Source organism: Mastigoproctus giganteus, chromosome 6, assembly GCF_048544385.1.
Source record: "Mastigoproctus giganteus isolate SK-2022 chromosome 6, ASM4854438v1, whole genome shotgun sequence".
Classification (NCBI taxonomy): domain Eukaryota; kingdom Metazoa; phylum Arthropoda; class Arachnida; order Uropygi; family Thelyphonidae; genus Mastigoproctus; species Mastigoproctus giganteus.
In genome coordinates, this window is record NC_143580.1 from 178,801,128 (window position 1) to 178,829,038 (window position 27,911).

General features: G+C 39.8%; 1 protein-coding gene across 1 annotated transcript in view; it reads left to right on the forward strand.

The window, feature by feature from the left end:
• Positions 1-27,677, forward strand: part of ifc (delta4-sphingolipid-FADS-like protein ifc) — a 97,332-nt gene extending 69,655 nt beyond the window's left edge. The window contains exons 4-5 of the mRNA XM_090375534.1: positions 19,793-20,004; positions 27,375-27,677. Coding sequence (XP_090231660.1) covers positions 19,793-20,004; positions 27,375-27,527 — 365 coding nt within the window. The 3' untranslated portion in view covers positions 27,528-27,677. The remainder of the gene's footprint in view (positions 1-19,792; positions 20,005-27,374) is intronic.
• The last annotated feature ends 234 nt before the right edge of the window (positions 27,678-27,911 follow it).

Here is a 27,911-nt window from a genome sequence, read left to right on the forward strand (position 1 = left end):
TTTTTTTTTTTTGTTGTTGTTGTTGTTAAATCCAATCCATAAAATCTAGGATTCATTGTTGCACTAATGGCAAAAAGAAGCATATATTTTGCAAATTTATGATGTATGGCCTCAGGGTGCATTTATACAGAAATTTAATGGAAGGTTAGATAAATGACAGTTACATTTTAATTCTGTCAAGTGTAAGGTTTTGAATTCAGAATAACTTATACACTAGGTGTTAGTGTGATGGGGTGAAGTAATCTTTAGATATTTTAATTTAAGGGGATATGGTTGATATCATGGAGCAGCTGTACAGCCCCCCTCGACGTGGGCACCTGTACGTGGTGAGGGGACCTCCCAGTGACGCTGCTGGACTTCCAGACTAGCATCACTGGGATCCAACGCCCACAGCCCAGGTTCCAGGCTTACATCAATGGAATCCGGCGTGTTTGCCGTGCGCTGCGACCCGTGGAAATTCGGAAAGGGGGATCCTGGTGGTTGAGGGGCCCAGCTTCAATACACCACTTTGGCCCCTGCTTCGACAAGATGGGTGGTCCTGGAAGGCCTGGCTAGGATCAATCGGCTAGTAGGCTCGCCTGCGAGGGTCAACCGTGTCAGTGCCACGCCCCTACCCTCATGGTCCGAGGGACAGGATTCAGGCTGGCAGCGGTGCAGGTATAGTGTCTGGGTAGCCCTGCCGTCCCACTCCCGAGCGCATTTATTGCATGCCGGGTAGTGGGCGTCCCTTTGGGCTCCGTGGTGGGTGGGGAGCCCGGGCACTGAACAATTTAAAAAACTCCATGAATCCTGATAAACTTATTTCTTCGGGGTCCCAACCCGGTCCCTATCTGAAAACATAGACGGAGAGGCAGATAATATTATTGCGACAAAGAGGCAGCGATCTGAAACATCATCATCAGGGCCTGTCCCAAGATTTCTAATCATGCATTCCACCACTGAAAAACCGATTGGTAAAATGTCGCCCTTTTTTATTCAAAAAGGGTTAGATGGGTTAGCAGGGTCACCCAAATCAGTTAAGAGGCTCCGTTCTGGGGACCTCTTAATTGAAACCAAAACTGACAGGCAATCAGAACATCTCCTCCGAGTAACATCAATCGGAGGAATACCCATAACAGTGACACCACACAGAACACTCAATTCATCGAGGTGTCATTTCGGAGTGGGACCTTCTCGACATAACCGAGGAGGAAATCTGCTCCGAATTAAAACCCCATGGAGTTATTGCCGTCAAGAGAATTACTGCGTGAAGGGATGGAAAACTTGTTAAAACCAGGAGCGTTATCCTGACTTTTAACTCTCCTAAACCTCCTGACGAGATTAAAGCTGGATACATTAATTGTTCAGTGTGTCCATAAGTTCCGAACCCTTTACGGTGTTTTAAATGCCAGAAGTATGGACATTCTCAAATGGCCTGCCGTGGAGTCCTTGCATGTGCTCGATGCGGTGCAAAGGACCACAAAACAACAGCATGTTCAGCCGCAAAACCCACCTGTATTAACTGTGAAGGCGAACACCTGGCCTACTCACGGGCATGCCAGAGGTGGAAAGAAGAAAAAGAAATTCAACGGCTGAAGGCAGAGCTAAATATATCATACCAGGAGGCAAGGAAATCGGTCAAACCCCTGAATATCAACAGACCTACGTACACCCAGAAGGTAGCAGGGAGATGTTCCGTCGGAACTCAGACGGACATGACCATTCCTCCAAAGGAGTCTTTCACTCCCATCGTACGTTATCTCTTAAGTTCCCAAAAACCGGCACAGAAGGACCAATCAGCTGCCACTCCTATATCGGTACCTCCTAATGCTCCACAACTAACAAAGGTAATTATGAAAGAAAGGAATAAGAAAGGGGAAGTCCCCCCTAGTACCCAAGAAAAGATGGATGTCGAGCAGAAGGAGGTACCCGAAGATTCAGTCTTGGAACTCTTTGCGGAGGAAGAAATGGACACGGGACAGCGTCCATTCTTCCCCAAAAAAGATAGACCCAGGACTGATAAAAGTAAGCCCTCAGCACCTCGGCTTCCGAGGTGCTGAGGGCTTACTTTTATCACCACGCTGTGTTTTGAGCAAAAAAGGCTCAAAACAAAGCGTGGGGGATATTTTGCCGATATCCTACCACGAACAACCTTATAGCCTTCAAACGTGCACGAGCCAAAGCACGCTACATCCGTCGTCAGAGTCAAAAGGAATCGTGGATCCGTTTTACATAATCTATTAACCAGTCTACCAACTCTAAGGTAGTCTGGGATAAAATCCGGAAAATGAAGGGAAAATATACATCCCACCCTTCTTCAATCCTAGATTATAATGGATGCGCTATTGCAGATCCAACTGCAATAGCCAATGCTCTTGGGGAAACATTCTCTAACATCTCTGCAACATCCTCGTATTCCCCAGAGTTCCTGGTCCTGAAACATAAACTGGAAAAACAAGCACTTATTTAAGTCCAAGGGCCTCTGTCCCTACAACGGGGCATTCACTATAGAGGAACTGAAAAGAGCCCTCACTCTTACCAAAGCAAGTGCTGTTGGACCAGATGGCATCCATTATGAAATGATTAAACATCTTTCACCAAAATCTATGGATTGTCTGCTCCTTCTTTATAACAGAATCTTTACTGAAGGGCAGTTTCCGGACTCCTGGCGAAAGGCAATCGTTCTTGCCTTTCCTAAGCCAGGAAAGGATCCAAAAGTCATCACCAATTATCGTCCTATTGCTCTGACTAGCTGTCTGTGCAAAATCCTGGAGAGAATGGTTAATTATCATTTAATATGGTATTTAGAATCAAATGACCTTCTCTCCAGCATGCAGTGCAGCTTCCAAAGGAACCAGTCCACTTTGGACCATCTTATCAGATTGGAAGCATCCATCCGGGATGCTTTCCTAAAACGCGAACACTTGGTGTCGGTGTTCTTTGACATGGAGAAAGCGTATGACACAACTTGGAGATTTGGCATTTTAAAAGATTTACATAGCCTAGGCCTAAGAGGGCATCTCCCCTTTTTTATTCAAAACTTTTTAGCCAATCGATCGTTCCAAGTTCTCACTCTCTCGCTCTTTTAGCCAAGAGGAGGGAGTACCACAAGGATCAGTATTAAGTGTCACGCTTTTTGCCATCAAAATAAATTCCATCACAGAACAACTTCCTCCAACTGTAAACAGTGCCCTCTATGTTGATGACTTTAGCATTTTTTGCCAGTCGTGCAACATGAGGGTTATTGAAAGACAACTGCAGAAAGCCATTGATAGTCTGAATTCCTGGGCACTTGCTAATGGCTTCAGGTTCTCGCCGGAGAAGACCATTTGCGTACACGTCTGTCGCAAGCGTAATCTTCATCCTGAACCTGAATTAAGGCTCGGACAAAATGCCATTCCAGTAGCAGCGAACATAAAATTCTTGGGACTCATATTCGATAAAAAACTGAACTTTTTGGATCATATCCGTCAACTCCGCACAAAGTGCACACGTGGGCTTAATATTCTCCGCTCGCTCTCCTCTACATCTTGGGGAGCAGACAGATGTATCCTTCTTCGGCTTTACCGTGCACTTGTGCGATCCAAACTAGACTATGGGTCCCAGGTATATTCCTCAGCCAGAGACAGTGTCCTGCGATGGCTGGACCCCGTCCATCATCAGGCCCTACGTATTGCTACTGGAGCATATCGCACATCTCCTGTCCAGAGCTTATACGTCGAAGCAAACGAACCACCGTTATCGCTTCGACGTAAGCAGTTGTCTTTAAAGTATGCTTTAAAACTGAAATCCCTGCCAGACCATCCTACGTGGCCATTCGTTTTTGAGCCACGATGGGAAAATTTATACAATACCCGCAAGACTGCCAATCGTCCTTTTGGTATTCGTTTCCAAGAGCTACTCAAAGAACTTAATATCAAGGTAGACAAGGTTGCCCAAACATCAGAGCAACCCTTTCCACCCTGGCATGCTCGTGTCCCGGCATGCGACTTGTCGCTTAGAAACTGGGGAAAGTCGGACACTCCATGTGTCTACCTGCAGCTTCATTCAGCACACCGAACTGAATATTCCGACTTCGCACCAGTCTACACAGACAGTTCGAAGTCAGAATCATATGTGGGATCTGCTGCTGTCTTTACAGACAGCACTATATCAGAGCAGATTCCCTCTGAGTGCAGCATATTTACTGCAGAGCTGCACGCTGTAGAGTTAGCCTTGGATCACATTAGTAAATGCCAATACCAACGATTCATTTTATATTCCGACTCTCTTAGCATGTTACAGGCTTTAATATCTCTGAAGTATAATCCTCATCCAGTTCTGTCTAGCATTCAGCAGAAGATTCACGTTCTCCATGAATGCGAATATGACATCCGCTGCCTGTTAGTCCCCTATACAGACTACAGGCAAATAGTACATCAAAAGATACATTCCCAATGGCAGGATTCGTGGAATAGACAGACTGCGAATAAATTATACCGTATAAAGCCTGTAATTGAACCGTGGCAGTCCAGTCTGCGCAGGAATCAGAGCGAGGATGTTGTTCTTGCCCGACTCCGCATAGGACATAGTCATCTGACACATTCGTTTCTGCTGAGGGCGGATGATCCTCCTACGTGCGAGCAATGCGACACCATTTTATCCATTAAACATATTTTATGTGACTGTTGCAGTTTTAGTAATGCTCGTTTTATCGCTTTTAACCATCTGACTGAGCCTTATACACTCAGTCAGATTTTATCCGACAATGACCATGTGTCTGGTATTTTTAGTTTCCTGAAATCAGTAAACCTTTTTAATCATATTTAAAAATCTTATTATTTTAAGATTTATTATTTTTACCTTGTTTACTGATATTCGTCTTTTACAGTTTATACCCTGACTTAGTGACCTAATTCGTTAGGTCACTGAAAGATTTTAACCATCTTTATGACAAGGTTTTGGCGCATTATAGCCTTAGTTGCTGATGCGCCAATAAAACCAAATCAAATCAAAAATCAAAAAAAAGCAGCTGTACAGCCACTGCAAAGTTAAGGATAGTTTAAATATTTGTATATAAATCCATGATACTCTAAGACAGTGGTTCTCAAAGTGGGTGCCACTTACTCATTATAGGAGTGCCGCGACGACAAATTTAGCATCAGCTTACATCTTGGCCATCGCTACAAAACGTCGTCGAAACTGTGTAAATTAGAAGTCATCATGAAATAATTGCTGACCGCATCGCAGTGTTTATGTACATACACCTACTGTTCTTCTGCGTCTGATAAAGAAACCACACAAGCCACCTTCAGATCCTCACTCCTTCCATCCCATTGCACTCTTGGCAAATCCCGGGAAAATTCTCGAGCGTCTTATGGCCCTAAGAGTCTCTGCGCTTTTCCAGGCGAAAAATCCAATCTCTCCACATCAATATGGCTTCACACCAGGACGCTCCTCTGAAGAGGCCCTTTTTGACCTGGTATTACATATCGAAAACTCCGAAGCTAAGTTTGAATTGGCAATCTTTGTCGATTTTGAGGGAGCGTTCGATACTGTCTGGTGGGACAGCGCTTTAGAGCGCCTCCGGTCTGCCTCCTGTTCCCATCAATTATATAAACTTTTCCTTAGCTACTTCTCCGAAAGAACTGTTATCCTAAAATCTAAGTATCAACATGTCCTCAGGCCTGTCTCTCGGGGATGCCCCCAGGGGTCGGTTTTGGGGCCTTTGTTGTGGAATATGGTTCTACAGAATTGGCTCTCCCGTTCTTTTGAAAACACCAAAGTTGTTGCCTTTGCCGATGACCTTACCATCATTGTGTCTGGAAAATCTAGGAGTGCCATTGAACATAATGCCAATCTGGTCCTGTCTGATCTCTCCTCCTGGGCAGCATTGAACAAACTCCACATTAACCCAAGTAAAACCAAAATGATGCTCTTTAAGCACAAGCTAGATCTCAGGCGTCCACCACAGGTTAAAATCTCTGGAATCCGGCTACCCATAGTTACTGAAGCTACCATTCTTGGAGTGGTAATTGATCACAAACTGAGCTTCCTGCCACACCTCACCCATCTCAGATCAAAAGTCAAGAAGCTCTCTGGCGGCCCCAAGTGCCAAGCGAGTGATCATTGCGATATTTCCAAAGTGATTTGAAAGCGTTTTTTCTCTAAGCGACAGATTGTAGAGATTGTTAAAACCCTCTTTATTTATAAAATTATTTAATTTTGGCTTTTTCAGGAAAGAAAGACACCTTTCTTTTATATTTATATATATATAACCAATTTCTCTAACACACTAACCACTAATCTCTTATCGCTTGGTCACTGGTGGCACCGCTCCTGCCTCCACGTGGCGGGGCTGGTAGTCTGAGTATTAATCTAATACTCAGGGCGAAAAGGAGCAAACATGGATCCCTTAATATCACCGACTGTAGAGCCTACGTGCTCGCATGAACTTGAGTCATCTCAAGCAAAAAGAATCAAAAAAGATGATTCTTCACATGACCTACCTGCTTTTTTAATTGTACACTCGTTACCAACGAAACCTCTTAGTAGCTTATCACCATTTCTTGTGCAGAAAAGCATAGAGGCTGTAGCAGGTACTCCCAAAATTGTCAAACACCTTCGCTCAGGAGATCTTCTTATAGAGACATCCAATCCCAGTCATTCTAGACAACTCCTGAAGCAAACGACCTTCGGAGGCCTTCCCATTTCGGTAACACCGCACAGAACTTTAAACACCTCAAAGGGAGTCATCTCGGAATGGGACCTCCTTAATGTTTCTGAGGAAGAAATTGCCGAAGAACTTAAAGCACAACGTGTTGTGGCCGACCGGGCTAGCCGAGTGGGTAAAGTACCTGCCCGGCAACCCAAAGGTCGCGGGTTCGATTCCCGCCTCGGGCTTGGATCAAAGTACTGCAAAAACCTTGGGAGGTGCAATATGGCCACAGAAGCCGATGCGCCAACAACTACCAAATCAAAAAAAAAAAAAAAAAAAAACGTGTTGTCGGTGCTAAGAGAATTATGACCAAACAAGATGGTGTCCTTACACCCACAAGAAATGTTATCCTTACCTTCAGCAGTCCGAATCTCCCAGAATCAGTAAAAGCTGGCTACCTTTCCTGTAAGATCCGACCCTATATATCAAATCCACTTAGATGCTTTAAATGCCAGAAGTATGGTCATTCTCAAACAGCATGCCAAGGTAAGACAATCTGTCCCCTGTGTGGCTCATCAGACCATTCCCAAACTGAATGCACAGCAGCAACGCCAAAGTGTCCCAATTGCCAGGGTACTCACCCCGCATATTCTAGAACTTGCGAATTATGGAAAACGGGAAAGAAAATAATGAAGTACAAGGTAGAGAAAAATGTATCTTACCAAGAGGCACGTAAACAGATATTAAATGTAATGCCTGCCAAAACATATTCCAATGCAGTCAAAAACAGTAAAGAATTTTCTACACAGACTTATATTACTATTCCTCCTAAATTATCTCTTATTCAATGGGCTAGATCCATCCTTGCGGATGATGAGACACTGACAGCAACAAAGACAAAGAGTCCATCAAATTTTACTAATACAAAACCATCCAAGCCACAACAAGACGTTCCCAACTCAGGCACATTATTGAAGGAGAAAGATTCTCATCGTGCACAAAATAAACCAACTGAACGAACTATGGAAATCGATGAGAAGTTAAATGAAGATCCTGTTCTCATGCTGATGATGAGATGGATATTACTCGCCCAGTCTTTTCAAAACGAGAGAAATATAAACAGGATCGAGGGAAAAACAAACGATCAGACCAATCCACCTAACCTAAACCCAAGTAATGCAGAAAATTATTCAATGGAATTGTAGAGGACTAAGAAGCAATCTTGACGAATTAAAGTACTTAATGCACCAGCATGATCCTGCATGTATTTGTCTACAGGTAACTTATTTATCATCAAATTATACCCCATACTTCTCACGGTATACACTATATAGATGTGACAGATGTTCTGAGTCTCCAGCAAGAGGAGGAGTAGCGATATTAGTTCGTAGTAATGTACCATCGAAAATCGTTCAGCTTTCCACTAATCTAGAAGCAGTAGCCGTTCGTATTGCTCTTGGAATTAATCTCACTCTTATCTCCATTTATATTCCACCAAATGCTTCATGTTCCATTGCAGAATTTGACAATTTACTTAATCAACTGCCCCAACCTGTATGCTTTCTACGTGATCTAAATGCTCATCATCCTTTGTGGGGTTCCCCGAACATAGATCGTAGAGGGAGGATGATCGAAACTGTACTTGATAACCATCACTTAACACTACTGAATACCGGTGTGCATACTTATATCCACTTGCCTACAGGTTCTAGCTCTGCTCTGGATCTGTCCATATGTTCCTCGTCCATTTATCTTAGCTTTGATTGGACAGTATTAACTGACCTTCACAACAGCGATCACTTTCCTATAATTTGCAAAATACAGACGGATACAAACTATACATCTAACCAAAAAATTACGTGGAATTTTCACCGAGCTAACTGGGAAAAGTTTTCGAAAACTGTGCAATTTGATAACCATTTGATTCTTACTGCATCTATTAATAATGCCACTAGACATATAGTAGAGCAACTACTTGGAGCTGCTACCAGCGCAATACCGAAAGTTAACCTTACGAAACAAAGGTATAATAATTGGTGGACAAGGGACTGCTATCTTGCCAAAAGGAAACAAAACAAAGCTTGGAACACTTTTCGCCGAAATGCTACAATGGAGAACCTTATAAACTATAAACGGCTGAAACCTGAAGCACGCCGAATTCGTAGAAAAGCTAAACAGGATGCGTGGATTCGATTCAGTTCTACCATCTGCAGAAACACTGACCCCAGAATAATTTGGAGAAAGATCCGTATCCTCAGTGGAAAGTGTCAACAAACCAAAGCCCCAATCTTGACCTGGAAAGGAATAGATATTTCTTCTCCAACTGATATTGCAGAGGCTTTAGCGAAAACATTTGCAGTCACTTCATCATCTCAATCTTATGAAGACTCATTTAGATGCAAAAAAATGTCCATGGAAAAATATAAAATTAACTTTGTTACAAAACAACCTCATTCTTATAACCTTCCGTTCACTATGAATGAACTCAACGAACCTCTCCAGAATTCTAGAAATAGTTCTGCTGGACCAGATGGCATTTTCTATATAATGCTTTGCCACCTCAACTCAAACTCAAAATCTATACTACTAAAATTTTACAATAGAATCTTTGAGGAGAATGTTTACCCTGATACATGGCATCAGTCAGTTGTGGTAGCCATAGCGAAAGCCGGGAAAGATGCTTCCTCTCCCAATAGTTATCATCCTGTATCTTTGACCAGCTGTTTAGGAAAGATAATAGAAAAGATGGTACACAAGAGACTTGTCTGGATTGTTGAAGATCAAGATGCTATATCATGCCATCAATTTGGTTTCCGCCGTAACAGGTGTACAACTGATGTCCACATCAAGGTTGAAGCTCACATTCGAAATGCTTTTCTTAAAAAACAGCACATGGTAATGATAACTTTCGATATTACCAAAGCATTCGATACAACCTAGAGATATGGAATCCTCCAAGACTTATACAAACTTGGACTGAGAGGTAACCTGCCTAGATTCATTCAGAATTTTCTTCACCTCAGTACCTTTCAAGTAAGATTCCAGAATGAACTGTCCAAAATTCACACACAAGAAGAAGGAGTACCTCAGGGATCGATTTTAAGTGCCACACTCTTTGCATTACGTACCAGCATTATAAGAGACATCCCATCCAGGGTAGAAGTTTATATGTATGCAGACGATCTTGCTATTTCCTGTCAATCATCGAACATGGCTACCATTGAAAGACAACTACAGATAGCAATAAACAAAATTGAAATTTGGACAGAAAGCAACGGCTATCAATTAACCGAGGGGAAAACAGCAGCAATACACTTCTGTAAATTACGATCGCTTCATCCATAACCTGTATTAAAACTGAAAGGCAGAGAAATACCGATGACAGACTCCATAAGATTATTGGGTCTGAATTTAGACACCAAATTAAATTTTCGTAAACATGTGACCTATCTACGAACTACGTGCCTCCAGAAACTAAACATCCTTCGTGCAGTATCCTCAACATCTTGGGGTGCTGACATACAGTCATTGCTGAATTTGTATCGTGCTCTAATCCGGTCACGATTAGACTATGGAGCCATAGTATATGCATCAGCTAAAAAAAAGCATCTTACGGTCTGTGAACACCATTCAACACAGTGCCCTTCGATCAGCACTAGGTGCCTACAGAACCTCGCCTGTACAAAGCTTGTATATAGAAGCACACGACCCTCCGCTTTATCTTAGAAGACAACACCTACTCTGCCAATACGCTGCCAAAATAAGAAGCTTTCCAACTCACCCCTGTTGGGTATACCTCAACCAACCTTTATGGCCAACACTTTATGAATCCAAGCCTAATGAACCCAGACCTGCTGGGATTCGTCTTCAAGAGGTATTAAAAAAGTGGAAACTCGATCTCAATAAAATTGCAGAAAGTGAATATATGCCTTTACCTCCATGGAATAAACATCATATAAACATTGATCTTTATTTCGCTCAGTGGCCAAAAAATGCCATTCCACTATGTAATATCCGACAGTTGCATGCCAACTATACTTCGCAACACACTGGGAAACTCATAATCTATATGGATGGATCTAAAACCCAATCACATGTAGGTGCAGCAGCCGTGCTCCCGTTGCATGTAATTTCAAAATCCCTTCCAGTTGAGTGCAGCATTCTATCTGCAGAACTGTATGCTATACAGCTTGCATTAAGTGAAATATGTCAACAGTCGTCCCTCTCTGTCTTAATATATTCGGATTCACTCAGTGCTATTTCAGCCATACAGGGTAAACGACATTCTCGTCATCCTCTCCTACAAGAAATTGACTTTCTAATCACCCTCTGTCAAAAGAAACAATCTGAAATAACTCTTTGCTGGATCCCAGGACACTGCGGAATAGAAGGCAATGAAAAAGCAGACATTGCAGCTAAGTCAGCATCAGAACTGCCAAATAAAACAATGATAGTTCCACACACTGATTTTAGTCCAATCATTATTAGAGAAAGTGAAAATGAATGGGCTCAAATACGGAAAAATGAAATCAACGATAAACTGCAGGAAATAAAACCTAATCCAGAAATATGGAATTCCAGCATCAGAGAGAGTCGCAGAGAAGAAGTAATACTTGCCAGACTGAGAATTGGCCATACTCATCTTACTCATTTTCATCTATTGGCAAACAAAAATCCCCCACTCTGTGTCCAATGCCAAGTTCAGCTTTCCGTAAAACACATTCTTTTGGTATGCCCTCGATTCAGAAATTCCAGATTGCTTTGTTTTCACCATATGAATTTTTTTTTTTTATTATTATTACTCCAAAACAGCCGAAGCCTTACAGAGGAGGAATTTGACCGTAGAAATATAGTAATCCTTCTATTTACAATCTATACACAATGTCAGGTATCAATATACAATTTCAAATATACAAAGTCAATTTACAACATATACAATGCATATCATGCGTTACAAACCATTTGCATTTTAGCAAAGCTGTGGTAACAGAGAAATTAGTATTTCTAAGCATTATGTTGTTTTCTTTTCTTGATTGTTCACATTAATTAGTTGAATTAATTGCTTTGTGTTATTAATCTTAATTGTTATACCAAAATTTTTTTTTTTTTTTCTTTTTTATACAATTGTTATTACTTAACTTAGTTCCTTGAAGAAAAAGTAAACAAAAAAAAAAAAAAGATTTTTTTTTTTTTTTTTTTTTTGTTAAGGCTAAGTATACCTATCTTTATAGTATTATTATTGTTGTTATTATTAAATTAATCATTTATTTTTATTCTCTATTAGTTTGATTGAAAAACCTTTGTAGTTCTTTTTTGATATTAATGTTTTCATATAGGATATCAATGTTGGAGTCGTTCAGCAGTTTTACAGTTCTGTTGAAGTAGTGGAATCTGAGTTGATCAGTTCTGAATGGCTCTTGTGCCAGCATATTTTGTCTTCTCAAGACTCTTGGAGGACAGCTGAAGTTGATGAGGTAGAGCAGCTCGGGGGCATCGAGCTTGCCAGCCACTAGATGCATTAGGAATTTGCAGTCTGCCGCAGCTCTCCTTTGGTAGAGTGGTACAATCCCAAAGTGAATGCACCATTCATTGTAGGATTTTGTGTTCAATTCCAACCTAGATTTGTACACCAGGAATCTGACTATGGATTTCTGAATACGTTCCAGTTGTTTTATAAGAATTTTGGTGTGAGGATTCCAGATTTGAGAGGCATATTCTAGAATTGGGTTGATGATCATTATGCAAGCTGTTTTTATGAGCTGTACATTAGTGAAATCAAAGCAGATTCTTTTAACCAGTCCAAGGGATTTGGAGGCCTTAGCTGTAGTTTTATTTACATGTGTGTTGAAGTTTCCCTTCTCAGAAAACCATACTCCCAAATCTGAGACCTCATGTATTCTCGATAGCTCATGATTCTTAGCTTTATAGGGATAAATAATCTTGTGTTTTTTATGATAGTCTGTGACAGACATGGTGCAGCATTTGTTTAAGTTTAGTGTTAGACCATTGTTTGTGATCCATCGGGTGATGGTGTCTAGTCCAATTTCCAGTGATTCACAGTCTTGAGTTGTTTTGATGGTTTTGTATATTTTCAAGTCGTCTGCATAGGAGAGCACTTTGATGTCAACATGTTGCATACAATCCTGTATGTCATTAATATATACAGCAAAGAGTAGTGGCCCCAGAGGAGAACCCTGAGGGACTCCCCTTTGTATATGGAAAGTGGAGGAGTATCTTCCTTCAAAATTAACTCTGCTTTTCCTGTTTTCAAGAAAGTTAGACATAAGTGATAAGGCATTACTTAACAGACCTGTGTTCTTTAATTTGAGGCAAAGCAACTTATGTGGTACTGAATCAAAGGCTTTCTGTAGATCAAGGTATATAATGTCTACCTGATTGTTATTCCAGAAATATGGAATTCCAGCATCAGAGAGAGTCGCAGAGAAGAAGTAATACTTGCCAGACTGAGAATTGGCCATACTCATCTTACTCATTTTCATCTATTGGCAAACAAAAATCCCCCACTCTGTGTCCAATGCCAAGTTCAGCTTTCCGTAAAACACATTCTTTTGGTATGCCCTCGATTCAGAAATTCCAGATTGCTTTGTTTTCAGAGTTCATGCAATAACCAGAATCCAGTTACTCTTCAACAGATCTTAGACAATTCTGCGAATATAGATGAGTTGCTTAATTTTATTCGGCAAATCAGATTTGACAAACAAATCTAAAAAAAAAAAATGTTTGATTTACATCAAAACTTGGAAAAGACACATCTTGGCCATTGATGCCCTTGTGTCATTAAACCCTTAATCAACAACAGCTCTCTGGCTCCATTATTCGTATCTCCCGGAATGACTGGGGCCTTTCCAAGAGGACACTTCATCTGTACTATAAAGCAGTCTTCCTTCCAATTATCACATATGCAGCCAGTGCCTGGTTTCACCGAGTTGGCTTGGTCAAGATGAGAAACAGATTGAGTTCCATCCAACATACAATGTTACTGGCTACCCTGAGAGTTTGTAGAACAGTTTCTACAGCAGCCATCCAAGTCATAGCTGGAACTCTTCCTCTGGATTTGTATGCTGCTTACAGAGGACTAGTATTTAGAATCAAAAACAGCATCCCCATTAAGTTCCTTGACATCGAGCTTGATCTTGACACTGACCCAAAAGCTGAGAAAGCCAGATGCTACAACGAGTTAGTGAATCTCTTGCAGACCCGATGGGATACATCCCAGGTTGGAGTGGTTACTAGAAGATTCCTTCCTGATGTAACCTTTACATCCTCTAATTTGGTCCAATCCTGGCTTTCCCTCACCATGGAGACTTCCTTCCTAGTTACTGGACATGGCTCTCTTAATGAAAAACTGCACCAACTAGGCATCTGCACGACTGACCTGTGCTACTGTGGAGCCAAGGAAAACTGGAGGCACCTCCTTTTTGACTGTATTCTGTACGAAGACTTGAGGCAAGATTTAGTGACCACCATCCCAATATCAGAAAACCAATTAGACCAGTTACTCCAAACCCCTGAATGTTTATTTGCTCTTCACAATTTTGCTATGGAAGTATTTTTTCGAAGGAGGAGATCATATAGAGTGGTCAACACCCCTGGCATTGGGCCCGAAGTGGATTAGACAACGATGTTTTTTTTTTTTTTTTTTTTTTCCCTCTCCTGCTCCTTCTTCCATTTTGTTTGGAGTCAGCCACTCCACACTTACTTTTATTATATATATATATTTTTTTTTTATTATTATTTTTCTTTATTTTTTTTTATTTTTTTTTTATTTATTATTTTTATTTTTTTATATATATTTTTTTTCTTTTCTTTTTTTTTATTTTGTTTTATTTATTTATTTTTTTTTTTATTTTTTTTTTTTCCCCATTACCAACACCATGGGTGGTTTTTTTTTTTTTTTTTTTTCTTTCTTTCTTTTTTTGACTGCCACTCTGGAAGGCCCCCAGAGGATCCTGACCTACCTGCTGGCAACATCATGTGGGTCAGAGTCTCTTTTGAGACAGTACGTGCATTACAGGGACTGGCCCACCTTCCCGTGGTGTGGACGAGTACCCAGAATCATCTGTCCAGGTGACTGATGCTTCTGGGTAGCCAAGTGGCCAGACACAACAGCAGAACACACACAAACCTAAATCACACACATCTGGCCCAATTGTAGTGATACTGTTCTTCACAGAGATAAGAGGCGGAGTTGAACAGATGTTCTAGGTGCCACCCTTTACAAAAACACATGTCCACATACACCTACATATATGGAACAGCCGAGCCGTCTATCGTGTACACTGTATTTGAAACAGCACCACCTTACAGAATACTCTGCCAGTGCCCGGTGCTGGGGGTGCCAGGCATTTTTCATAATGGATTTAGGGTGCCTTCACATTAAAAAGTTTAAGAACCACTGCTCTAAGAGGACAGAGGAGGGTGGGTACACTGATACCATCTGTTAGGTGCAATGTGGCTGTAGTAATTGTTACACTGAAACTCCAAACAAACAGCAATAGCTAATTATGGCTGTGGTTGCATTGATATATTCTTTTTAAATAGGGAAATCATTAGATTAAAGTTATCTGCATAAGGAATCAGATATTTGATTTGCATAACAAAAGGGGCCTGTAAAGCTTCAAAGATCAAACTTTCACCCAGTCAGTAAACCTCCCTGGGGTACTCTTTCATTAATTGATCGTGTGAAGTTAGTCATTTTTGGTTAGAGTTCAACAGGATAGGAGTGTTGAGAAAAATTGTGGAGAGTCACATTTAATTAAGTAGACCTCTGAAAGAAGGGCAGAAGATATTAGCATTAGTAAAGGCATATGATACAAGAAAGCAAGCTTATACAGCATCCGCAAAAAAAAAAAAAAAAATCCTCATTTCACCCACCACTCCTTGAAATGTTTGTACAGTTCTGCCTTGAATCTATTTAAGCTATCAACTTCTACAACAACAGATGGAAGTTTGTTTCGGCAATCAACCACCCACTGGCTGAAGGCAAATTTTCGCACATCTGTCCTACAACTGTCTTTCCTCAATTTGAATTTGTCCTCTCGAGCAATTATTCTGAGCAAGAGGAAGAATCCCATCACCAAAAAGCTTGCTCAACCCATTCAAGGCCTTATGCACCTCAATCAAATCACCTCGCAAGTGCCTAGTCTCCAGTCACTGTAATTTGCAAAATTTAAGCCTTTCTTCATAAGAGCAATCCTTTGTTCCATTCACTAATCTTGTTGTCCTTCTCTGTACTCATTCCAGCAGTTCTACATCCTTCTTAAAATGAGGCCTCCAGACCTGTGTGCAGTACTCACGGTGTGGCCTGACCATTGCCTTATACAAGGGGATAATCACTTCCTTATCCCTGCTAGAAAAATTTCTGTATATCATTGACAAGACACGACACCATGAGCTACTCTTGCAGACAGTCTGCACTGCACAGAAAACTTCATATCTCACTGCACAATTACCCCTGGATCCTTTTCATTCTCTACCATCCTGAGTGCACTACAAGTTGATATGTTACTCTGGGGTTACTGCTTCCCATATGCAGTACTTTGCATTTGTCAATGTAAAACTTCAGTTGCCACCTCTTAGCCCATCTGCTCAACTTTTCTAGATCCTGTTGCAGTAGCTTACTGTCACTAGTGTCGTTAACAACCCTGCCAACCTTCGCATCATCTACGAACATTAAGCCTGATGTACCATCATCAGTATCATTAATAAATACAGAGAACAACAATGGACCCAACACTGAACCCCAGGGGGACTCCACTAATAACATTAGTCCACAAAGAGCAGTGTCTATTGATTCCCACTCAATCATCCCTTTATCCATACCAGCAATTTATATCCAATGCCACACTGCTCCAATTTGTGAAACAGTATCAAAAGCCTTTCTAAGATCAAAATTGATATCAAAATTATTCTTTGCATACAGTTCCTTTGTGACAACATTATCGTATCCAATCAAATTGGTCAGACAAGACTTCCCCTTAACAAACCCATGCTGTGTCAGAGCTATAACTGAAGTCTTGTCTAGATGATCCTGCAGTGCTTCTTTAACCAGTGCCTGCCTCCGTAGCCGAGTGGGCAGGAGCGGAAGTGCAGTAGCACACATTCTTTGAGTAGACCAGGGTTCAAGCCCCTGACTGCTGAATACGGTCTATCTGCCAACCCGCACTGGACCGGCGTGGCAGATTATGGTCCATTTTTCCCTCAGCATGAATTCTTGAGGAGGCTTCCATCCTGCTGTGGGTTGATAATGGCTGCACTTTACTTTTACATTAATTTTCCTGGAACAGAAGTTAAACTAACAGGTCTATAATTACTTGTGTCAGCCTTTGATCCTCCTTTGTGAATTGGGGTTACATTTGCACATCTCCAGTCTATGGGTACCTCCCCTGAGACCAAAGAAGCTCTCATAATTATGGCTAGGGGTTTGCTTACTTCCTTTGCTGCCTCCTTTAATATAACTGGATAGATCCCATCCACCCCAGGTGCCTTTCTTATCTTTATCTTCAACAATTTCTCCTCCACTTTGCTCTCAATTATTACAAAATCATCTAGCTCACTATGAGAGGTCCACTTGATATCGATATTTCAACTGTTGATGAGGATCATCAACAGTTGAAACATCGATATCAAGTGGACCAATCTGATTCATTCCCTTCATTCTACAGTTTATATAAATAAAGAACTCTTTGCTGTTTTTCTTTGCATCGTTTGACAAAGATTTCTCGTAATCTGCCTAACCTCCATTTTTGAGACTTGGTTGCAGATCAACTTATATCTATCATAAGCTTCCCTGTCACCCATTAATTTATATGTATCCCATGCAATTTTCTTCTCTGCCACAAGTCTCATTAGTTCATCTGACATCCATTTAGGCCTAAATCTTGAACAATATTTCTTAGTTAGTATGAAAAGCCTAGTAGCTTCCAAGATTAATTCTTTGACTGCTTCCCATTTTTAATTTACTGTTGGTAACATCATCAGTTGGTCCCACCATATAGAATTTAAAAACTGTCTCAGCCACCGTAGTCACCTTTACGAAAGCAAAAACCATTCCCTTTACCCCTGGTGGTAGTTACTTCTTTGAGTAAATCCCACTTTAGCACACTATAATCACTGCCACCTAGTGGTTCATTTATCTGCAGATTCTTAATGCATGAAGAATCACTGCTGATAATCAAATCAAGAGTATTACCTCTAGTTGCCTCCCGAACATGCTGATGTAGAAAACAATCATCCAATAAATCCACAGAAGCCTTGATATTGTGTGAGTGACCAACCCACAAATTCCAGTAACTATCTGGGAAATTAAAATCCCCCATTATAAGACTATGATTTACTGGCCCACCCTGTTTCTCTGTAGAGTTGTTTATTATACTCATCAGAGTTATTAGGCCTATAACACACTCCTACTCTCAATTTTGCTTTTCCAGTGCTAATGTCACACCAAACTGACTTGACACTGCTCTGTCCACCCATGTCGACTGGCTGTACTTCCTTGGATTTTGTGTTTCTTAACTATTAGCATAACCCTTCCTCCCTTTCTGTCCTTCCTGTACACATTGTACTCCCCAAATTCCATTTCTCCATTCCTTATAACTGTGTAACGCCATGTTTCTGATATCCGAACAATATCTGCCTTTGATATTTTGACCAACACCTCAAATTCATCAAATTTATTTACCAAACTCCTAGCATTAATGTATACGCAGGTATAAATGCACCTGTTCCTATTCTTAGCTACCCTAACAGAACCCATGTATTTACTTGTTCTGCAATGACTCCCAGCAGTCTCTAGAATCCCCTGCACCTTGTTTTCCAGGCTGCTGCTCATTTCCATAGAAGCAGTGCAAGAATTGCTTTCAACTCTGCCAGCGGCTACTGTTAATCTATTAGTCTGTGTATATCAACTGTCAAGTGCATTCTCAGTATTAAGGAAAGTTAAACCATAGTAATAGTTTCTTCAAATGCTGTTAGAAATTTCTAGAGGTGATAAGATTGATCACAGACTGGTTGGACATTAAGTAATAAATCTCTGGAAGGAAGTGGATGAAATTGTTGCAAGACTTCTGACAAAGTTTCTTATGGCACTTTGAAAAGGCTAGTTGCATGAGATATCAGCCAGAAATGTTTAGTTTAAGTCAGCCTAGTTCTTTTGGGAAGTAATTTGATATGCTCATTTCTTAATTGGAAATGGAGCTGTTCCTTTGGAATTCATCTGATGATTCCAAATAGGGAGCAGTCAGTGAATGAACTCTTCAATACTGTTGAACTGAGGAATGTTATTTGCATCTATCATTCCAGTAGCTGGAAGAGCATTAATAACTGGATAAGTTTTTGTCTGGTACTGTTGATATTTGCAAGGTCATAAGGAGGTTGTTTATATCTAAAGGCATGCTAAATTCTTATACTTTGGCTGTGAAATCTGGATATGTTGCTGATTTAGTCAGTGAAAACAAAGTTTTACTGGAAAATTATGATACCATTCTTGGTATTAAGATCTTGGTAATAAGGTTCCAGACCAGTCTGGAACCTTATACACGTAAGGTTCCCACATGTCTCGAAATGCATTATGGAAAATAGGAATTGTTTAAATACATAATTCCTTTTCTCCTATCATTGCCAACCAAAGACGTTTTACACAAAAGTCGCTAGTTGTGACTATTGGCTTCACCTTGTTCTCATATTAATATTTTATAAATGACAACCATGGACGAGGTAGTGCACTTCTTCCTTGAGCAAATTTTAATTACAGGTTTTAACAATTCCGTATTTATTTATTTCAACTTATTTTAAACTTCATTTCCACTTCACCATATAACTAAGCAGATCAATTGAGGTGAGTACTGTCGATTAAGCTCTTATTGCTATTTTCATTATTAAATTTAGACTGGTTTAACAAAAATAAAATTGAGAACTCCACATGTCTAAAAAATAGCTTTCTCATTAATAGCAAAGCATAAATAAAATTCAAGTTTAAATTGCAGTCTTTATTAATGTTAGTGACCCATGCTTTACTTAAATGTCCTTCAAATCCTATGCTATCTGAAGCCGAACTGCTTGACACAAATGGCTTTGAGTATAACATTTAGTTTCAAGGATGAAATGTGATTAAAATGAATCTTTAATTGTAATGAAATCATATATTATATTCTGTAGGGCCCAGAATTCTTATCTACATGATTGGTGGCTCTCTGTTGGCAATGGGTCTTCATCCAGTTGCAGGACACTTTATTTCTGAACATTACATGTTCAGAAAGGGCTTTGAAACATACTCTTACTATGGCCCCTTAAATTGGATTACTTTCAATGTAGGTTATCACATGGAACATCATGATTTTCCAAGTGTTCCTGGATCACGCCTGCCTGAGGTAAGTTTAATGTATTAAATTCATTATTTACCCTTGTTTTTCAATCACTCAATTTCATCCATCACAATACCAACCTACTGACTTAATTTCCTCATGCTCTTTGTATCTAAAACACACACACAAAGGCATCTGCTGTAGCACTGTTATGTCCAGCTATGATCAACTCTATGTATTCCACAGATTACAAGCAATAAAACCTTTATATAGGAAAATTGCCTTTGGCAATTTTACCCTCTTCCAACCCCAATTTGGAGTTGGACAGTGAGTGGATGCCAACTGGTTTGGAATAGTGTAGGGGAATTACAAATGCCACTTCAGACGAACAGCATCCATGGATGTATCTCTTTTTAAAAAAAATTGAACATCTATTTGACAGGGATAGACGGACTTCATAAAAAACAGGTCTTTAATTAATGCGACGGGCCCTTTTGGACAGATGCTTTAGATAGATTTTGGGAGTACCACCCCAGACTTGGGTACAATATTCTACAAATCAAAGAGGAAAACTGTTAATTAAAGTGGAAACAATATTTGTGATTTGCCTATGCTGAGGGAGATTAGTCATCAGTGTAATCTTTAATTAATATGTGACCTTGTCTAGAAATCTAGGTGTTAGACTTTTTTGAAGTGCAAGTGCTTTTTGGTGCACTCCAGGCAAGTTTTCAAATGGGAATAACTTGCATCCATTGATTGACAAAAATTGTGGTGAAAATGTGGCATGAAATGATATATTGTCCCCACCATTGTGCCATTCCGCACAAGGTACGCGACGCCATACATAGCAATGATGCAGTAAGTACCCCTACAAAGTGTGTTAGTTGTCTGACAGCACCAGAGGTTTCTCCCATCTCTGTGTTGTATTCTTTGTGAGTGACACAGGCCTCTGTGGAGGCCAGAGATTTAAAAAGTATGTGGAGAGTGGTCTGTTGTGTAGCGTTATATTCTGTTGTTTCTCTGACCATTTAGCTGTTGGGACCCACAGTTGCCCACACTTTGCCACAAAGAGGCAGGTCAGGCACCCAGTAGATTATTTAAGTACTCTGGTAGGCTCCACCACCTAATTTCCAAGGATTTCAGTGGCAAACAAAAAAGGCGGGGGGGGGGGGGATATACACTAGAATTTGGCTGAAAAAGATTTACAAGAAAGCTGTAGAATTTAGACGTTGATTAGAATTTGCCAGCATCATTAAGGGGTGTACTCGGTCGGTTTAGTGAGGGGGGAGACTAGAGACTGGGGGAAAGAAGATAGAAGAATGGGGACGATAGAGTAGACATCCCCAAAGAGATCGGTGGAAACAAGCCCCACCAGGTGAAGTATGAGGGAAGGGAGGAGACAGAGACCTGTCTCCTTCCTCCCCTGCCTGGGGATGGGTTTTAAAGGGAACCAGTTTAGAGTACCCAGTTCAGATTGCCAAATGGCATGTCGACATTTGGCAGTATATCTTTGTCGGTGATGGTTGTCATGTCCATGTAGTGTCGAATCCGGTAGGAAGGTCAAACTGCCATTCCCGCTCCGGGGGTGGGATATGTTAACTTGGCAGTGGGGAACCCACCAGGCTAAGGGGTGGAAGAGACACACATTTACTTCATTCATAATCTGCATTCTCACTCTACTTGCATTCTTCTTTTTTCTTTTCTTTTTTTTTTTATACTTTTTGCTTATATTTTATTATTTTTTTTCCAAGTTTTTTAATATATATATATATATATATATATATATATATATATTATTTTATTTTTTCACTCACACTCTTTTTCTCAGGGAGGGATGCAATGATGTGTAGTATAAATTTAAATAATAATTAAAACTAGGGTTAGTGTGTACTTAACTGTAGCTTTTATGATTTGTGTTCTTTTCTCACACACTTACACTTTCATTCATTCTTCTGGCTTTCATTTCATTTATTCAACTCTTGCTTTCTGCACTGCACTCTCTAGGCACCTCAACTTACTGTTATTCTTCAGTTGTGGTGCAGGCCACGGGAGAATGCAGTGTTTGTGTTATTAGTAAATGTTTGTTAGTATATATAAAGTAACGTAAGTTATTTTTAACTTTGTATTCTTTCCGCCAATTTCATTTGCTCTTCCATTCATTCCCATTCACTCTCTCGTTCTCTCATGCTAGGTCACTCTTTCACCAAAACTGTCATTTATTCCCTTTTACCATAATTCCTAGTTCACTCAGTGCCCGGCCTATTCATTCTCATTTATTCATTCTTCTTTCATTCTACATTGCATTCCTTTGCTACTAGCTTACTGATATTTTTCGGCTAATCTGCTTCCCTGGCTGCCTGTACATCTCCCTCCCCTACATGGTAACTTATTTGGTGTGGGGCCCAGGTTCCTACACATAGCAGGGTAGTCCTGGGGAGTTTTGTCAAGGCACAGAATACTGCTATCCTGACAGTTTTTAAGTCATCTGGGCGTGGTGAGAAACTTGGGCAACTTTAACTATTGATTATTGTTTAATTGCTGGGGGGAGGAAACTGAATTGCCATTCTTTGGATAGCTCTGTACATTTCGAATATTTTCTGTGTGAAAGATGTAAAGGCTTTATAATTTTCCTCTTCTATGATGAACACATGTTCTTTTCCCCTGTATAGCCTTAGTTGCTAATGCGCCAATAAAACCCAACAACTAGCCATCTTCTCCCCTGTGGCGCACTATGGCCATAGATGCTCATGTGCCAAATAAATCCCCAACCAACCAACCAAATAATATAATGTCATATATTATACATTCATATAGAATGTGTGCCAAGTCTTCACTCTCGCCACAGGTGCAGTTTGGGTCATCAGTCAGCTCCTAAGGGGCGCCTCCGTAGCCAGGTGGCCAGGAGCAGCAGTGCGTAGCACATGCTTCTTGATTAGACCGTGGTTCGAGCCCGTGAGCCACCAAATACGGAGGATGCGGAAAGGTCAGGGAATGACCACCGCATATCTCCGGAGCAATATGGCCTTAGTTGTTAATGCTCCTAAAAACCAAATGACGACGACAACAACAACAACAGCTCCTAAGGAGGTTAGTTTTGCCTTCAGGGAGCCATGACCTGTAAATATAAATGTTGCAAAAGGTCCGGGGGTGGTTTTGGGCTAACAATTGCCACCCGTGGCAGAAACCTTTTGGTAACTATACCTCTGGTTTCCTGCTCCCACTTTGTTTGCCATAGCTCATGGAGCTTTGTGGCTATTATTCTTTCAGCATTGAAGGTGTTGATTGTATCAAGGGCTATCCCCAGAAATTCTGTGTGTATGCCCTTTTTAAATCTATAATATAATCCTCTTTTGGGTACTTCCAGGTAAAGTGGGAGAGCTCCGGCCAGCAGGTGTGCTTACGGTGTGACATGCTCTGGTAATAGTGAGTCCTTTGTATCGATTCTAATTTATTCCTATTTCTTACTATGGCTGAGCGGGTGAACCAAGCATCGGCTCCATAGATGATAACAGGTAGGAACATTGCACGGTATCTGATTGCCAGGGTCTTTCTTTTGAGTCCCCAGTCTGCTCGACTTATCCTGGCAATCATACCTGCATAATTTCTCACTTTCTTCGCCAAGTAGATCAAATGGGGGTAAAAAGTTAATTTTGAATCAAAGACCACTCCAAGGTATTTTAGTTCTGTTACTATTTTTATAGTAACGAAACAGGCCTACGCGCTCTGGATTCATTAAGAATTTATTATAGTTACACACAGAGCGTACAAATAAAGAAGGCGGGGGGGGGGATATACACTAGAATTTGGCTGAAAAAGATTTACTGCTACTTTGGAGAGACTGGACGTCGACTCGAGAAACGTCTCTCGGAGCACAAAAGAGCGATCCGTTTAGCGGATATAGAACACTCAGCTATCGCCGAACATGTCTGGACAACCCACCACGACATCGACCCACACCGCGATGTCGTGGTGGTAGACAGATCCCACCATTACCTAAAACGTACCTGGTTGGAATCGTTAAATATAAAATCTTCGGATAAATCCTTGAACAGGAACAGTGGTTGCCAAGTCAACCCGATCACAGAGTCAGTAGTTCTGTCATTGGACAAGCGCTGGCCATGTCATCATGCGTCACAGCCACAAACGTCAATAAACAATTAAACCTCGCGTCTCACGCACCTGGCAGTGCACATCTTCATTCCAACTGCCATTCATGTATTTTTAATTCTGATGAAGGCTACCATATAGCCGAAAGCTCATATATTTCTTCTTTATTTGTACGCTCTGTGTGTAACTATAATAAATTCTTATTTTTATAGTGGTTGTGTTAATTTTGATTTGTGGACGTCTTCTTATGTCCAAATTGCCTTTTAGAAGTGTTTTTGGTTTTTCAGGCGATATTTTGAGCATGTGCATTTGTGCCCACTCCTGCAGCTGCAAGAGGGTGTCATTTGATCTTTGCTCTACAACCACTTGTGTGTTACCTTTTACAAAGAAAATCATGTCATCTGCAAAGGCCAGGCTTTCCACGGGCCCCAGATCCAAGGCTGAAATTCATCCAGAACAATGTTCCAGAAGAAAAGGCCAAGAATTGAACCCTGCAGGCAGACTTTATTCACAGGGCGTGTCAATTCCTGGAACCTTGTGAGTACTGAGGCACTTCTGTCTGTAAGGTAGCTGTTTATTACCTTATAGAGGTTTTGTGGGGCATTTGCCTGGCAGAGTCTCCCAAGGACACTAGTCCACCAGAGTGAGTCAAATGCCCCAGCAAAGTCAATGGAGATTTCCAGCATATATTTCTCCTCTGTGTTTTTAACTGTTGTGAGTAGGTGGTGCATGGCATCCTCTGTAGAGTTGCCCTGCTTAAAACCATACTGATTGGTGGAATGTAAACCTGATTCTGTGTAATATTGAGCTAATCTGCTATATATTAGTCTCATATATTTTCCCTAGTCTACTCCCTGTACTAAAAATATACCTTCTGTCATACAGTTATTATATAGTGCTATTAATTTGTCTTGTGCTATTTCTGCTAATTTTTTGATAATCTTAACCTGTAAGAAATCAAAACCTGGGCATTTATTGTTTTTGCTTTTAGATAGTGCTATTTCTAAGTCTTGTATAGTAAACAGAGGTTCTAGCTGGGTGGGGGAATGATTCCCAGTTTCAGTCTGAATGATACTGTCTAGGATGTTATTTACAGAATCCACCCAACATGGGGTTGGGGTTCCATCTGGTTCGACAGTAATTTCTAAGACATCTCCTCAATAAGTACCCCTACAGTGTGGCCACAATGTAATTTGCACGCCTGCCACATTTAGGTTTTAAATCGCTATATCTCAGCTTCTAGCAGTTCAATTTTAAAAACCAAAATATTTCTTTCGTCATTCTCTACCATATTTCATAAAAAATTTCAACAGAAAAATATTTATAATTCAACATGCAAAAGAATAATGGTGAGCATTGTAAGTGGTACATTGCTGGATAACGAATTTGGTTCAAGAACAATGTGAAGATTGTAGCAGCTCGAGATCATGCTCTTCTTCAAACAGCATTTCCAAAAGAGGATGTAAGTCAAATGTGGCCTGTAACAGCTGCCATGGCTCTCTCAACAACAAGCCAGCTCCATTGAAGTCAAATGGTTTTAAATATCAACTGATACCACAGTGCTTCTTGCCGAAACTAGATTTGGTATTGGAACATCTCATAACCCCCGAGACTCCCATTCATGCAGATTCGTCGTCCTGGTGCATTCATACAGTTAGTACAGCCTCGGTCACATGATAAATCTTTGCCTAAAGAAGTTTCGCCATACTTTTTTTTTTTTTTTTTTTTTTTTTTGCAAAAAATAACACGACTGGGGAGTTTTAGAAGGAAAGTTTTATTTTGTCTCGTTAGCGGATGACCTTGAGATTGGCATTTAAGAAATTGGTGGTGGATATTCAAGAAGTTGAAGCTGTTTGTGTACAAGACTAGGTTTTTCAAGCTGCAGGATGGAGTGTAATGTGCTGCTATCAGTAAAACTATGAATATGATTTCTGGTTAGTGAAGATCATTAATATATACTAGAAATAGATGGAGAAACTTGGGAGACACCTGCATTAATGGACAAATTAGATTCCCTTCCCTTGCCGGTACAGTATAATATCATTCTTGTGATCATTGGAAAACAAAAATGCATCAGAATTCATGCAAAAGAAATAATTTATTAATATTGCTGTAGCTCAAACATAGATTTAACTTATATTCAGCTTTCTGATAATACTGACATTAATTATAGCCCAATGCCTGCTACTTACTTTGTCTTACAAATCTAATATTAAAAGTAAATGCTTCTTTTTAAATAATTCTACTCTGAGTTACTGAAAAAGAAGCCCTTGCTATTTTTAATATTAGATTATATTTTTTGACAAGAGATTATAGATCTCTCTCTCTCTCTCTCTCTCTCTCTCTCTCTCTCTCTCTCTCTCTCTCTCTCTCTCTCTCTCTCTCTCTCTCTCTCTCTCTTTCTCTCTCTTGCAAATAACCTAAAACTCTTATCTGAATCAAACAAATTTATAAAGGGTTGGAAGGGTCAGGCAGAAATTGCCAGAGTTCAGATATATAGCTGACAATAATCAAAATCAGTCTTTATAAAATAGAAGAAAATATCTCCAACAAGGTTCTAAGATTAAAACTTTTAACTGGGCATCCTGAAAAAAAAGTAAATGTTGTACCAGTTCATTTGTACAAAAATATGAGAACTTGTACAAACTAATTCTCTTATGAAGAAGTAAACATTGTTTTGAAGAATTTTCTACATAGATGCAATAAGACATTTCAATAGCTTCCCTGCCTTCACAATAAAAGCAAACAAACTGGCTTGCTTGAGTGAAAAACCCTTGGGGGGGGGGGGGTTGAAACAAGGTACATATGGTATTCTTTCTTGTGCCAACTAATGTTTAAATGGCTTTATTCTAAAATGTCTTTTAGAATAAAGTAAAATTTTAACAATTTTAACTTTATTAAAATTGTTTAAATTTTAACCAGTTAAAATTGTTAAAATATGCAGATGACTGTAGTTCTTCCTTACAGGTTACTTTTGATCCAACATTTCTGATTAAATTATTCAGTGAGATGTATGGATGGAATCCTGTCAAATGAAATTCTACTTTATATAATAAATTTCACATTTATTTATTATATAAACATATTTTATATACCATGAAAAAACTAACTCTTGATCGTTTTATTTGAGCAATGTCTTATTAAAATTAAATAGATGCCATATTTTAATTATTAAAATACCAAGTATTTCTTTGTTATAGCAAAACTACTACTCTTTTAAAGAAATGCAATATTTTTATGATATTATTTGAAGAGCTTTTCTTATCTAAATTTAACTTTTTTATTGAGAGCCATGTATTTATTATATCATTTATTGTTTCCTTTGATAGGTAAAAAAGATTGCTAAAGAATATTATGATGACCTTCCTCAGCATAACTCATGGATTAGAGTTTTATATGATTTTATCACAGATCCTGATATTGGTCCGTATGCTCGAATTAAAAGAATACACATTGATAATAAACACAAGCATAAAGAATAGCTGCGTTGATCAATTTCTGTGATTTTTAAATGTGCTTCAGTATGCCTCACCAGTTTGGTGTTGACATAAATACCGATTCAAAGTGCTAATTTTTTTTATCCCGTTTCTTATTTGTTTATGAACAGAATATTGAAGTTGGATGCATGTTTTTATATAAGGATACAGAATTCCTTATACATTTGAGATTATTCATAATTTTCTCAACAGCTGAAGAAAAAATATTATTGGATGTTGTATAAATTCCTGTTTATGTGATTTGAGTTTAATTATCTTATAAGAGTATTATAAATCTCTCTTCACCTAACAAAAAAATAATGATTATAATAACAAAGTAGCCATGTGCATACATGAATTTCTGACTATCTCTAAAAGAAAATTCAGGTA